Source organism: Mytilus trossulus, chromosome 14, assembly GCF_036588685.1.
Source record: "Mytilus trossulus isolate FHL-02 chromosome 14, PNRI_Mtr1.1.1.hap1, whole genome shotgun sequence".
NCBI lineage: Eukaryota > Metazoa > Mollusca > Bivalvia > Mytilida > Mytilidae > Mytilus > Mytilus trossulus.
In genome coordinates this window covers 36320830-36336632 of record NC_086386.1, presented here as the reverse complement: position 1 = coordinate 36336632, position 15803 = coordinate 36320830, and the positions used below count along the sequence as shown (strand labels likewise).

At 32.4% G+C, this 15803-nt stretch overlaps 1 protein-coding gene across 1 annotated transcript in view; it reads left to right on the top strand.

The window, feature by feature from the left end:
* Positions 1 to 5058: 5058 nt before the first annotated feature.
* LOC134697705 (gamma-aminobutyric acid type B receptor subunit 2-like) overlaps positions 5059 to 15803 on the top strand; it is a 32200-nt gene continuing 21455 nt past the window's right edge. Inside the window, exon 1 of the mRNA XM_063559989.1 lies at positions 5059 to 5226. Within this exon, the coding sequence (XP_063416059.1) occupies positions 5059 to 5226 (168 nt within the window). The remainder of the gene's footprint in view (positions 5227 to 15803) is intronic.

Below are 15803 nucleotides of genomic sequence, written 5' to 3'. Positions count from 1 at the left end.
CCTTTTCTCTAAGCAAGTACGAGTCCTTTACAGGTAACTCCTCTTCATGTGAAAGAAGAAAAAGGACATCTAGAGCTCAAATCCTTAATATTGTACAATCCCCTACATGCTGAGTGCGTAGAAGCTGCTTTGCGGCTAATAACGTATACGAATGCACCAGATTGATACTCATGGTATAATGACTTAATACTTGAAAAGTGTATCTTACAGTCGGACATGTTGTGCTTTTGGGAATGTTCTGAAATCTTCTATTAGCTATAGATCTTTTAGCAAAGACCCAATGATGAATATATATATCAAAGAGGTAATGTTAAATCATGATGTTAGTTTACTCGAAAAACCAGAACTTTCAACATGTTCAAAAGGTTGACTCTATAAATGTCTATGATTGTCTTTATTTCTTTTTCTAAAACTTGTCGTGACCCAAAAGTACGGTATAAGTTTAGCGCTAGACTGACAAGTGTCCTACGCTCTTCTGACAGAACTTTACCTAGATCTATTCTGATCATTGTTATCCAAAATAGAGTTAGCAAACTATTGAGAAACTATCTAAATTTGCAAATTTTAAGTTACTTTCTAATGCTAATTTTATAAGCAGTCTGTAACGTCTTTTATTAAGAACGTTTCTTTATTTCTTACGTTTTCCCCTCAAACTAGCTGTTTTTCTACTCGACTAATTTGGGTTTTTTTATCACATGTAGAATTAATCGTCACGATAGACAACATTTGCGACTCCCTGTTATCAGAACAGTGCATACCGTCATCGCTATAGTTAATTACGATATATACAATAATAAAGAAATATAGACAAAGAAAAATAACCTCCTTGGTTTAACTAGGCTAAATATGAGATTCGAGGAAAGCTTATGTTAATGTTATTCAACCTAAAAAAAAAATAATAATCTGATCTGGGTCTCAGAATAGTTTGAAAGAGGAAGCGGAAACAGTGTTTCCAAAATTCGGATCGTTTAGGTGTTTGCAATAAAAGTATTATAATGCGCGGGACTTATTCTAATTGAAATGTTAATCTATATCAGAAATGTGAATTTGACTTGATCACATTAGATTGTCAAATCTTACTCTTTGTGATATAACTGTCTTAACTTTGCAACCATTTTGTTATACCCGGTGTAACACATTGAGTAAAATTACAGAAGATTTCGAACAAATCTTATTAGATTTGATGGATTTTTAAGCAATTAAAATGATTTTTCAATTGAAGATCAAGAATATATTTTAATAATTTGATAGCTAGAATATTCGCGATCATTATTATGTTTTTACATATTCAGATATATAGATTCCACCACTGCATCAGGTGTGTTATTATTTACTTCCACTCGAATCAATTAAATTTTGATATTTGAGGCGCAAGGCTTGACGAGTTTAAATTTGACTATTTAAAATCTAACTGTTGAGTCTGGAGAAATATCGCAATACACGAGTTATAGTGGAGAAATATATATTTTTCTAATGATTTTTATATTCAATTTTCAAAGATGAACAGAAAGTTGCTCTCCTCATATGTGACATCATCAAGTATGTTCGACTTTTTCATGATATCCCAAAAGGAAATTCAGCAAAAACCAAGAAAATTTAACATTTAATCATTTGCTGAGAACAGATATTTTACAAGTCAGCTGGAAGAAAAATATTTTTCTTACCCCGATCAAGAATTGTGAAATATCACCCAAATAAAAGAAAAAGCTATTACTAGTGTCAAGGAAATATTTATTTTAAAAAAAAAAATACTTCATAACTCTAACAACACAACCACATATTCTGATATAGAAATAAAATATAATTCAATTCAAAATCATATTTTAAAGTTAATAATTAGTTAACAATTCACGCTAAACAAACGAAAAATGTAGTAAACTTTGCAATTCGACTATGTATGAATTAAGTTGAGAGTAAACTATATGTGTTAACCTCCAAATTGAATCACAGGAGATATCTTAAAATGTATTGTATTAAAGACAAGATCAGACAAGACAAAAGTAGTTTATCGATTATCTTACTGAAAACAGTAAATTAATTTTAAATAAACAAACCATGAGAGAGAAAAATGATGGAATTTAGTGAAATACAAATGGAACAAAGCCGATTGATTCGTGTGAACTAGATTCTTCTGCTATAAAAGAGGGGTGAAAGATACCAAAGGGACAGTCGAAATCATAAATCGTAAACAAACTGACACCACCATGGCTAAAAATGAATAAATAAAAACATACAAATAATAGTACACATGACACAACATAGAAAACTAAAGACTAAGCAACACGAACCCCACCAAACACTGGGGTGAACTCAGGTGCTCCGGAAAGGTAAGCAGGTCCTGCTCCACATGTGACACCTGGATTTTTCCTCACTTATTACGAACCCGGTAAATAATTTAACTTGGTAAGTCACATTCATGTAAAGGGAAGGGAGTTGTAGATACGACGTAGGGAACATATCCGATATCATCTGTGAAACGGTTATTTCATAACAGTCAAGAAACTAGTGATGGCGTCCGTAAAGGTTACGAACGGATGATTTAAACTTTTTCGAATTCTTGGTTTAATAGATTCCGTGAGAGCAGCAACTTTCTATCATGGAAACCATGATAGGAATGTATCAGTTGCTTATTTCTACAATTGTTTTATGTACAGAAAACTAAATATATTTTCTGTGTTGAAGATCTTAAATGAACACCAGGAAAACTTGTGATTCGCAAAGTAAGATGCATACATATTGAGTGTATTGAGTTGTGATTATTGTTCGTAAGAATTGCATGTTGTTAGCTGACAATGGCAACACTTAAGTTGTCATAAATTCAAGTTATAAGTTGACCTTAGCTGTCCACCATTCAGGTTTTATTGTTGGTGGGATTTTTCTGTTTGTTTGGATGTATGAATACGCATTTACGTCTGAACAAAATTGGAACATCCGCACCGCAAGTGTTTTATGCTCTCGTATAACTATTATTACTTGTATTCTAATTGCGAAACATAAGTGTCCGCAATTGACCGATTACCCTTCAATGCGCCTTATAAAACGTGTTCGTTCTAATATTTTCATTTAATTTGAAAAACTTTCCTAGTTGATTGAATTCAGACTCAAACTGAAATAGGATTACATATTGGTCACTGCAAATTAGGCAAGGTACAGCTCTCGACTTCAAAAAAAAAATTAATTCTCTTTTTAATGATTCGAGTCAGGTTGTTGTTTACTCTTTATACAAAATGTTTATGGAACAGCACATGTTCTTATGACACCGTATCTGTGAATTGTTCACCTCGTTCCACTATTGATTAAGGTTTACCATAGACGTGCTTTTCTCGGCATGGATTCCTTTGATAGTTATTTTAACCAAATAAACCCTTACGATACTGACAAATTTACTTAATTTGACAAGGAAAAACATTAATGTCAAAGAAAATGACTAAGTTTGGATTATTTTAATCAAGAAAATCATTCATGAAGCGATTTTGGTTTGAAGCGGATACGTTTCCATACTATTTGATTAGAGTATAACGAATTTTCTTGGAAAGGAAGGTTGAATGTTACTGGTTGAAAAAATAATGTTTTGCAGAATCTGATCACCGCATATCTAATATATTCTAGTTTATCTAAGATGAAATCAATGTCAATAGAACTAGAAGAACAAATTAAACATGATACATAATAAAATGAATATCATATTGATGACGCCCCTGTTATATGTGTATAATTACCATACAATCTTTTTAAAGGTATTAATCCCTTTACAGTTAAGCTTTAAAAGACATCTATTACGACTTTAACAAAGATTTGACATTCACATTTAATTCATAAACAAAAACAAAAGCAGAAAAAATTAGCATGAACCAAAAGACTTATCATTTTATAAAATTCCTGCCTAAGTACTAGAATTAGCATGTGGCGAATGACAATTACTTTTGTAAGGTCCTAATAACTAAATTTTCAATGAGTTATACCGTGGGCACCGCTACAGAAAAATATAAACATATAATTACAAAAAATACTCATCCAAAATAGGTATGTGTTAAAATAAATTTTTATTATTAGTTATGATTAAAACAAAAGCTGGATTATATGCCAACGTCAGAGCAAACAAACGATATAAAAATATGATATAAACCTGCAATAATATTGGTTTCATATTATCTTTACTGACAAAATTAAGTATCTGGTGAATATTTTTAAAACAGTATATCAATCTTCAATTCAGAGAGAAGGTCATAATGTCATAGATGATATAAAAAAAATCAGAAGTGAACACCTTGTTTATGGTGGGCGCAAATTCTGAACGATAACAAATGAAAGTTATTAACGACATTGACTGGATATACAGCCCTCGCACGGTCGGTAGGAATTATACACAAGTGATGATACTTTTATACAGTAGTACGTACCGAACATTCATACACGTCTCATCAATCGATACAATTAGTAGTTAAAAAAGTTATAAAGTAATAAATCAGATTTATTCCAACATAACCACGGCTTCCTTCAGTGTTATCCATACAAAAGAGAGAGGTGCGCCTTAATGCGTTTATAACAGATCAAATTAGCGCCAAATTAATGGTCTTAGAAATAAACAATATATACAAACATTAATCAGACGCAAGACTAACAAGTCTAAATGTAATATTGCTAATAGACTGTTGAAATGTAAATTCCTCTTTTCAATATTAATAAATCAAAACTGACAAATATACTGAAAGGTTTCCATTAATATTATCAACATTTTTCTTCCACAGAAAATATCATTGATCCAAATATACAATCATATAAGACATTTAGGCATTTTCATTTGATGTAAAAAAAAAATATATCATTCCATGCTCTTGGAAACATATCCTTGTTGGATTTATTCGTTTCAAGATGCACAAATACTTTAAAGATAATTCCATATTGTTGTATAAAATTGTTTTTATAAGTAGTGCGGTTTTTCCTTCAACAACTAGCGAACGATCTTGTTATGAAACTTTTAACCAGTGCGGATCAAGTTTTCTGCAGCTCTATGGAAAACAATTATCAGTGAACAGCAATAATAGTTATACCGCTAATATGATGACAAAGAATATCTTTCGAATAGGTGGACTTTTTGAAATAGATTCGATCAGAAAACAAAATGCAATTTCAGAATATAAGGCTGTGCAAGTAGCTTTAAAACATGTTAATGAGAACAGAGTCTTAGACGAGTATATGCTAGACATGGTTTCCAATGATTCAAAGGTAAGACTTTTTTTTCTTTTTAATGCATGTATTCATCTTGGAACATAAAATAGTTAAGCGAATTTCAATTTGACGTACACTATGAGATTTCTGCTTCAATGGATATAAAGAGAGATCCCTTAAGCTAAAGTGAAATAATAGACTATACTTTAAACAATCATGATTTTTATTTTTTTATGCCCCGTTTATGTGCTCTTTGTATTCTGGTTAGTGCGTCCGTTCGTCCGTTCGTTCGTCCGTTCGTCCGTCCGTTCGTTTGTCGTCCGTTCGTTCGTCCGTTCGTCCCGCTTCAGGTTAAAGTTTTTGGTCGAGGTAGTTTTTGACTAAATCAACTAATTAAAACTTAGTAAACATATTCCTTATGACATCCCATTTTAACGGTAGACTAAACATACTTAAATGATAATGCGGATGGGGCATCCGTATACTTGAGACACATTCTTGTTTATTACAAATTTGATCAATTATGAAGTCGAAAACATCTAAAACTCTAATTTGGAACTACTTTGGCTCGTTTTGATCTTATTTACTCTTAGTTGTATATTGTTTAGATTCAGTCTCATGATTTGAAACTCTTCCGAAGGATTAGAGTAACTTAAGAACAGTTACAATACATACGTTCTGGGGTTCAATCTTCTTAAAAACAATGTTTCGTTTTTAGCTCACCTGGCCCACAGGGCCAAATGAGCTTTTCACATCACTTGGCGTCCGGCGTCCGGCGTTAGCTTTTACAAAAACCTTCTCCTCTGAAACTACTGGGCCAAATTTAACGAAACTTGGCCACAATCATCCTTGAGGTATCTAGTTTAAAAAATGTGTGGCTTTACCCGGTCAACCAACCAAGATGGCCGCCATGGCTAAAAATAGAAGATAGGGGTAAAATGTAGATTTGGCTTATAACTCTGAAATCAAAGCATTTAGAGCAATTCTGACATGGGGTTAAAATTGTTTATCAGGTAAAGATCTATCTGCCCTGAAATTTTCGGACAAATCGGACAACCGATTGTTGGGTTGCTGCCCCTGAATTGGCAATTTTAAGGAAATTTTACTGTTTTTTGGCTATTATCTCGAATATTATTATAGATAGAGATAAACTGTAAACAGCAATAATGTTCAGCAAAGATCTACAAATAAGTTAATATGACTAAAATGGTCAGTTGACCCCTTAAGGAGTTATTGCCCTTTATAGTCATTTTTTACCAATTTTTCCTAAATTTTTGTTATCTTTTACAAAAATCTTCTCCTCTGAAACTACTGGGCCAAATCAAATCGAACTTGGCCACAATCATCATTGGGGTATCTAGTATAAAAAATGTGTGGCGTGACCCGGCCAACCAACCAAGATGGCTGCCATGGCTAAAAATAGAACATAGGGGTAAAATGCAGTTTTTGGCTTTTATAACTCAAAAACCAAAGCATTTCGAGCAAATCTGACAGGGGTACAATTATTCATCAGGTCAAGATCTATCTGTCCTGAGTTTCAGGTGAATTGGATAACCCGTTGTTGGGTTGCTGCCCCAGAATTTGGCAATTTCAAGGAAATTTTGCTGTTTTTGGTTATTATCTTGAATATTATAATAGATAAAGATAAACTTTAAAATACAATAAATGTTAAGAGTTATTGCCCTTTATAGTCAAGTTTTAACCATTTTTTCGTAAATCTTGGTAATCTTTTACAAAAATCTTCTCTGAAACTACTGGGCCAAGTTAATTATAGATAGAGATAATTTTAAGCAGCTAGAATGTTCAGTAAAGTAAGATGAACAAACACATCACCATCACCAAAACACAATTTAGTCCTGAATCCATCTACATCCTTTGTTTTATATTCACAAAAACCAAGGTGAGCGACACAGGCTCTTTAGAGCCTCTAGTTTTATTTTATTTATTTTCTCTCGCTACTATTAAATGATACCTATAAGCAGTACACCGAAAATGTTATATGTTTTAGATATTTCATTGTGATATATGAATGATAACTGTAGGAAGTTATTTCAACAACGTAATGTAAAGTAAATGATAAATGGTGTAATAGCAAATGCAGTTGCAATCATTACCTTTGATTGGCTTCCTGTCAATAAACTAAAACAATGTGAATACGTCGTCATTCAATTGTAATCTAACACTATAAGAGTTCCTTAAAACGTACTCAGGTCTTTTTCATGTATAATTCTTGGTATCTTGTATTTGTATTCGACTCTACCTTTTAATGCATATTTATTGTTTAAGAGTGAAGTAGCAACATTTATATACAGCTCAATGAGCGATTGATGTATCTATTTCGATGCTGGCTTCAAATAACAGTCATGTAAATAGCAGTAACAAATACCTGTTGTAAACACAATTTTTAAAAACATTATTCATACTAGAACACAACCGCGAAATCGCGGGCATTCAGAGCGTATTTGAAAGGATGTAAAGTGTGGTACAAAGAATTTTGTAAAAGATTTAATGACTTGAGAATTTCAGGAAAAGTATTAAAAGTCATAGGTACTTGGGGACAGGAAAATGTTTTTTTTAACCCTCCTCCTTTATTTCCCAAATTCCCATTTTTTGTTTTCTATTAATTTCATTATGAACATACATTTAGTGTACATGTATTATGAACATTCCAGTCAGGAGTCTGTTATTCAGTGGCTCAGTGATATTTGTTTTTCGTTCATTTTTTGTACATAAATAAGGCTGTTAGTTTTATCATTTGAATTGTTTTACATTGTCATTTCGGGGCCTTTTATATCAGACTATACAGTATCGGCTTTTGCTTATTGTTGAAGGCCGTAAGATGACCTTTGAATTTTAATTTCGGTGTCATTTTGGTCTCTTGTGGAGAGCTGTCTCATTGGTATTCATACCACATCTTCTTTTTTTGTAAAACATTTAGTGACTTGAGAATTTCAGAAAAGGTCAAAAGTCATAGGTAATTTGGGACAGGATAATTGTTTTTCTAGCCCGGCTCCTCCTTTTTCCACAAAAAAATCCTTTTGTTTTTGTTTGTTCTCTATTAATTTTAATGACACATGAATAATTTTAGCGCTTATCTGTATATTATGAACATTCATTAAAGGGGGGTCGAGGTAGAGGCGGATTTATGGGGCCCGGCCCCCCCTTTTCTGGAAAATAATTGGTTGCTTATATAGGGAATCACTGAAGCATGACCGGAGCGGGCCCCTCTTAGGAAGTCAATGGGCCCCTGCGTATGAAAATTTCTGGATTCGCCACTGCGGAGGGGCCCTGATCCCAATAGCCCGGGCTTAAAAACATGATATTCCGAGGTTCTGAATTTATTATACAAATTAAATATCTCGACATCCCGAAATTCGAAAAGAGAAATCCCGGATCCCGAAATGGTCAATCCTGAAATTTCGATCTTAAAAACACCCGTTCCAGACGTCCCGAAAGTGTATTTTCTTTTTACAGTCAATTCTCAGTTTAATAATTGATCCACAGCGGTCATTGATATATTATTCAGACCCTCTCTATTAAATAAACCCTGTGACTGCCGTGGATAGTAAACTTGAATGTGATATCAGACAGAAAATACACTTTATTCGTAGTATATGTATTTGTTTCAAAGTAAAAAGAAAAACGCAAACCACTTTATTCGTAGTATATGTATTTGTTTCAAAGTAAAAAGAAAATCGCAAACCACTTTATTCGTAGTATATGTATTTGTTTCAAAGTAAAAAGAAAAACGCAAACCGGAGGTCTAATCTGATTTAAATTATGTCCAATGACGGACATAAGGCAGAAAATACACTGTATTCGTAGTATTAATGTATGTTCAAAGTATACAGAAAAACGCAAACCGGAAGTCTAATCTGACTTAAAATTTCGCCCAATGACGGAAACATATCCGGACGTCTTTTTTCTCGTTATTCACCCAAAATAACTAAATCTGAATAATCATATGAATGGATGACAAATGCGATTATGCACTGTACCCATAGGACACAGAGGCATAATGATTAACTTATTGTGGAAAGAAGAGAAGCGACACCCAAAATGAGGTCTTCTCGTTTAATAGTATAGATTATCTATAAAAAAAAATAAATACGTAAGAATTATTTGTTAATGTGCACGAAATAACACATAACAAAGTTCATATTCCGTCAAATTTGAGGACAATGTGAAACAAAAATATGTATCCTGCTTCTCGGGACGCAGACAATTTGGACCGTCTATCTAACCAAAAATTCAGACGGCGGTCAATGCAGGTAATTCGGGACATATTTAGAGTCACCTCGAACCGTCTTGAGAAACAATAGCTGGTGGTTTATTTGATTTGAAAAAAAATGTTGAAGACAACTAGGACCGTCTTTAGAGACAATTGCAACTGGGGCCAGTCCAAATATATTACATAAGGAGATGAGGTAATAGTGTCCAAAGACAACTATCAAACAGAGTGGCGTACATTTAATGTAATATAAATGAATAGCTTGCCCTGCGGATTTAAACCATGACCAAAACCCATAATTAAACAGTAATCCCCTCCCCCTCAGAAAAAAAATAATAAAACAAATATAAGTTATAAATATATGTATTTGTTTCTTACAACTGTCAAATTCAAGGGAATATTTCTTTCAACACTTTTTCGTATGCAACCAAATTCGACGTTCAACTTGATACGACGTACTATGATTTAATGGTATTACATATTTGATAAAATTGGAAAAGACTAGCAATTTCTCTACATTACTTTTCACATATTAACGAGCTTACACAGCGAATGTGGGGAGCCGACGACACTTGTGGGAATTTACACGATATAAAAGACATTGTTTGACAAAAACTGTACTGTAGCAGTTACTAATATATATTAAATATATATAGGAAGATGTGGTATGAGTGCCAATGAGACAAATCGCCATTCAAATAACAATTTAGGCTGTTTTTGTCGATTTTAATCACATGCGCAACTGTGCATATACATTTTGATGCCTTTGGGTTTTTGGTTGCATACATAAAGGTACAATCATTTCAGTATATTTAAGAATAAATAGAGATAAAGGATTTTTCATACAGTTAAATCCACTGCGTTTTGCCCTGAAATAAAGTATGAAGAAAAAGTTTTAACCACTTGACTATTATAAAAAGCAAGCAAAAATCATTCGCGACATTTATTACAGATTGTTTCTCTAAGCTAAACGATACGCGTATGATTTAATTTTGGATGTGACGCGTCCTCTGATTGGCTGACGTCTTGTTTTGTTTATCAGCTCATAGACATAATTTAGTCATGTGACCGTGATGTCATCAACGTTTTTTCAAGGTTTACTCTATTTGAAATGGAATTTAGAATAAGATTAAGAGAAATAACTGTAAGATGATTTTCTTTCTATGAAGAAATAACACAACAATGTTGTATAAACTTTAAAATAATCATCTACGCGGGTTATTCAGTGTACACAATTGACATAGAGTCGAATTTGAATACTTATAATATCTCCACTACTTAAGCTGCAGCTCTTTATAACGAATGGAATGAATAAATTTTGAGTAATGCATTCAACTAAATAGGCAATTCTTGTGAGGTTCATCAGTGCAACCGAGGATACATTGAATCAAAATGAAGAAGATTACGGAAACAATGTCAATGATACCATCGCTTCTAAATTGGATATTGACTTAAATACAGTCATAGTGTCGCATGTCCGTTAATACGACAAACAAAGCTTGAATCAATTCAATTTTCTTCCCTATCATGGATAAATCTTAAACACAAACTCTTAAATTATAATTGAAGTGTCTTGTGTCTTTTGATTAAATTGTATTTTCATGTTGTCAACTTTGATACTATCAGACCGAACCGCCAATGAAGATGCCCGAAGAACAATACTATGTTTCTTAATGAGAATGTCGGGTCTGCTTATACCTTTCTTCATCTGGATTAGTTTATTTTGTCGTGGGAAATTACTAAAACAGGTTTCCTATTGAATATATCAGGCTTATTGTACTATCACTGAGTGATCCAAGGTACAAAATCTACGTGATTGAATTTTTAAAGAATTATAGTGAACAAAAACTAATATTACTAAAACAAGGATTTTAAAAGTTAATCCAATTACGTACAGTCCTGGTAACTTATACAGTGAAAGTGCAATTTTTTTTTTTGATTACAAAGTAAATCAACTGTTTCATATTGAATACCATGTGTAAAATTGAAATCAATGGGAACTGGTATCAAAATCGAGCACTGTTAAATTGGATAATTTGCATATATATTCACGTAACTGTTCTAAATCAGTCAATTTTAGGACATTCATGCAGTTCTAGTCTAATTGAAAACGAAACGTGCACTAATATTGTTATTAAAATTGGAAGTTTATTTGATATAGATGGTAGTAGACCGGATTGGATGGGATTTTCAGAATTAATTGCTGCAAAAATCGCGGAAAAACATTTTAATGAAGCTTCGAACAATTACAAAATTGAACTGTTAGTCAACGATTCAAAGGTAGGAGTATAATCAATATTGGTCCAGGCGTCTATATAAATATAAGGATAAGTATGTATCATCTGTTAAAAAGATAAGGGTACGTCAATCCTTTCAAACTTACTATATCAATCAAAAATGTTACAATCTGTCTCCCTTTTTACACGTCCTTAAGTCATTGGAATATTCGTTTAGTTTGGATGTAATTTTTATTTATCATTGATGTATATTCTGTTATGGGTTTTATCTATGTTGCGAAGTTTAAAAGGATGAATATGTGTATGGAGAATAATGCTTACCCAGAATTCAGCCTTCAGAATTGTATAACTATTCTGATTTTGAGAAGCAATATTATTATCTCCCTTATAAACTAGAAGGGATTTACAATCCATTATTTGTTAAACCAAGTTCAAATTTATATTTTCTTCATTCACACATTAAAAAAAATAGTTTTGTTCATATGTAGATTGTCCATCCGGGCTTTGACCTACTCTAGAGGTGTGGTTAATCAGATGTGGATACTTAAATGTCAAAAGATCTTTGAGAGTACATGCAATTTAAGACTCTTTCATCTTGCAATAGTATAAAGACGTTTGAATTGTTTTCCCTTTACTAAATATTCCCCATTCCATACTAAAAGACAAATTATAAAAATTTGTTCTGTTTTGTTTCATAAAAAGAGTATAACCAAGTTAACGGAGATACACGTGTCTTGTCTTAGGGAAAGATAAATCTGACTTTGTCCAAAAAATCACTCAGATTCAAGCAAAGAATTTTCTGACACTGACATCAAGATGCTTTATTACTAGATTGACAATATAGTTGTTCCGTTTGGAGGACGTGATCAAACAATTGACATTCCCAACGGAACAAACTGTGTCCTTTTTTGCCGATTTCTTCCTTTATTCATATGAAGCTGAAATCATACATGAACTACTTAGGAAGAACAGATGTTAGCAGTATCATTTGAATTTATAATTTTCAGCTATATATATGATATACTCTCACTAAATATTTCTAAATTTAGAATTTGAGATTACAGATATAATTAAGGCTGTCTGATAGCTTGACTTACATCATTCTAGAAATTGACAATGAGGGTCGGTTTACAACAAACCTTTACGACAAAAGCGATAATTTGTACTTCTAATTGTTAAATTTCCATTTCTATATAGCAACATTGCAGCAGCGCCTGCATACGGGGTACATATCTCCCAGTTAACACGATATTCCGGGGCTTGTGTTTCCCATCAGGATTTTCTTGATAGAGAGAGGGTTGCTACTAATAACGAAGCTATTAAACAAAGTTTCAAGTGGTGAACTTTAAAGCATCCCTCTGTAAGTTTTACAGACGTTATCAGGAGTTTGATGACAGTTTTTGAATATCAGTTTCACAATGGATGTGTTCCACACTACAATTATCCTATCCACCCTTTTTCAGAATGTGACCAACCGAATAAGATATATACTTACATAAGCAATACAACTGCTGCCACGTGTGGAGCAGGACCTGCTTTCACTTTAAGAACACTCACAATTATTAATACCACCAGTTTTTGGTGCGGTTTGTGTTACCCAATTTTTAGTTTTCTACATTGTATGTTGTGTACTATTGTTTGTCTGTTTGTCTTTTGTAAACCCTTTTAAAACATGACATTGTGACTACTTTAATTCAATTTCAATGTACCTCTCATACCTCTTATACCTTTTCCCTCTCTTTTGCTTTTGTCTATACTTAAAAAGATCCATCAACATTCTAGGTTTATAAATACATATTTTTTTATGTACAATTTTCATGCAAGCAATGCTAGCGCTCCAAATCACTTTTCAAATTCAATAGCTGTTGTGACTCTGAATCCATCCGGAATCTAAATAAATACCAAGAAATGGGGTAAACTATTGAATCCCAGAATGTAACATATTATAAATCGTTTCTGTACAATCTCTATGAAATTAAACGTTCAGCTCTTCAAAGTCCCGATGTAGACTAGTTAAGTACTACATACACATGAAAAGGTGTTAATCTCTTGAATTATTCGAATTTTAGCATTTATTTTTCATAGTACTGTTTTATCTTCTTTTGACTGTTCCCCTGATTTTGGTAAATTTTTCGATCAATAATAATTTAACACTTAATCATTTAATATACTTTTTAGCAACTTTTAATTGATTTATTTCGATCATGTGATGCAAACAAGTCGTCTGCATGAGGTGATGATTTCCTGTCCAAGGTTTCAATGCAAATATTCAATTTATTTAGCTTAGCTATCAGATCATTTATAAACATGGAATACATACAATGAAACCGAAACTTTATCTCCTTGGTTCTCAGACATTTTACATGAAAACTAGTCAGAAAGTTTTCCGTTCTGAACTGTTGTAAATGTTCGTTATAAACTTGGTAATGTAACCATATGAATATAAATAAGAAACATTTGTCTCTGTAGACAAACTTGAAACATTTTGTTAAGTCTATGAAAAGCACAAACAGTTCAGCATTATTCTTATTGCACGATTCATTGAAAACATATTGTCCTCAGACGAACTGATTCCTCTAAAGCAATTTTGTCTGTTATACAATATGCGGTTGTTCCCTAAATAGTTCCTCTAACTAATGAACGCACCGTAACATTTCCTGATAAACTATAGCAGACTATCACCTTTATAATTCATAGGATCTGTAACGTCTGTATTATAATCTGTATTATAATCTTTCAAAAGATTATTCGTGTGGCAGGTTTTTAAAAGTGTGCACCTCGTTTTGAATGTTATTTCGAATAGACAATAAAAAAAATATTACAGTTATTCCTCATAATTTAATTCTAAAAAGGATTAAATAATGATAAAAACGATAATGACGACGCGGTTACATGACAAAATAATGTCTATGAGCTGATAGACAAACCACTTTTAGCCAAAAAAAAGACATGTTACATCCAAAATTAAATTATTGAATAATAAAAATTCAGAAATATCTGCACTTCCATACAATGTTAAGGAACTATCAATATAATTGCTAGAAATGTTTTTACAAACTGAACTTATAGATAAAAAACTTATTGAGATAATTTAAAAACTATGCAATTAGTGAAACATATATCAGGTTACGTTGTCCCTCTGGTATCTTTCGCACCTCTTTTACGGGTGTCTGTTGCGGTGTATATTTCAAAATGCAAAAATTGAAATGATTTTATACGTGTGATGTTATTGTTCATGTCCATAGGTTCTATTATATAGCTAGCTCCAGATCTGAACATTACGGTACAAATTTAGCATAGAGTAATAACAGTTTATAAAGATTCTGAAATAACTAGTAATTTTGGGGCCCTTTATAGCTTGTTGTTCGGTGTGAGCCAAGGCTCCGTGTTGAAGGCCGTACTTTAACCTATAATGGTTTAATTTTTAAATTGTTATTTGGATGGAGAGTTGTCTCATTGGCACTCACACCACATCTTCCTATATCTGTTTAATCATTATCAAAACTGATTTCGTTTTCCTATTTTACAATTATGTGCAATCAATAACCCAAGTTTTGCTATTAATTTTGAATGGAGGTAATGATTAAGGTATGAGTAATAGATTAAGAACCCAAAATGAAAATATTTTTGGCTTGTATTTGTTCATCTGCGATGTAAGTTATTGCAGTTGTTTTTTTAAGCGGTTGATTTGAACTTATCGATGCAGCACACAGTAAGAAATTACATGAATCATTTAAATGAACCTTTAAAAAACAAGTGAAAAGGTTTCGATGGCGCCTATAAGAATATACATTTAATGAGAAATGTGCCAAACTGTATCGACAAAGAAGTACATTAAATGAACATGACTGACACCTAGTTTGACCTTATTGGACCTACGAAAGCAATCAGTTTCTAAGAACTCGTGTTAACATTAAGTCATGATACAATTTGAAGTATATCTATTAGTTTATTGGATGATTTTTGAATTAATGTATTAAAATTCATCTGAACGAGGAAATGTAATTAATTTTTGTCAATCAAATCTCGTTAAAAATTTGACGTAAAGGCTTCATTTTTGCAAAATTGAAGCAAGATGCGGGAGTTATTAAATGGCATAAATTTCAATCATTTTTAGCCAGAGTCGATAGTTCGATTTAAAAATATTAAATCAACAGATCGCTAAT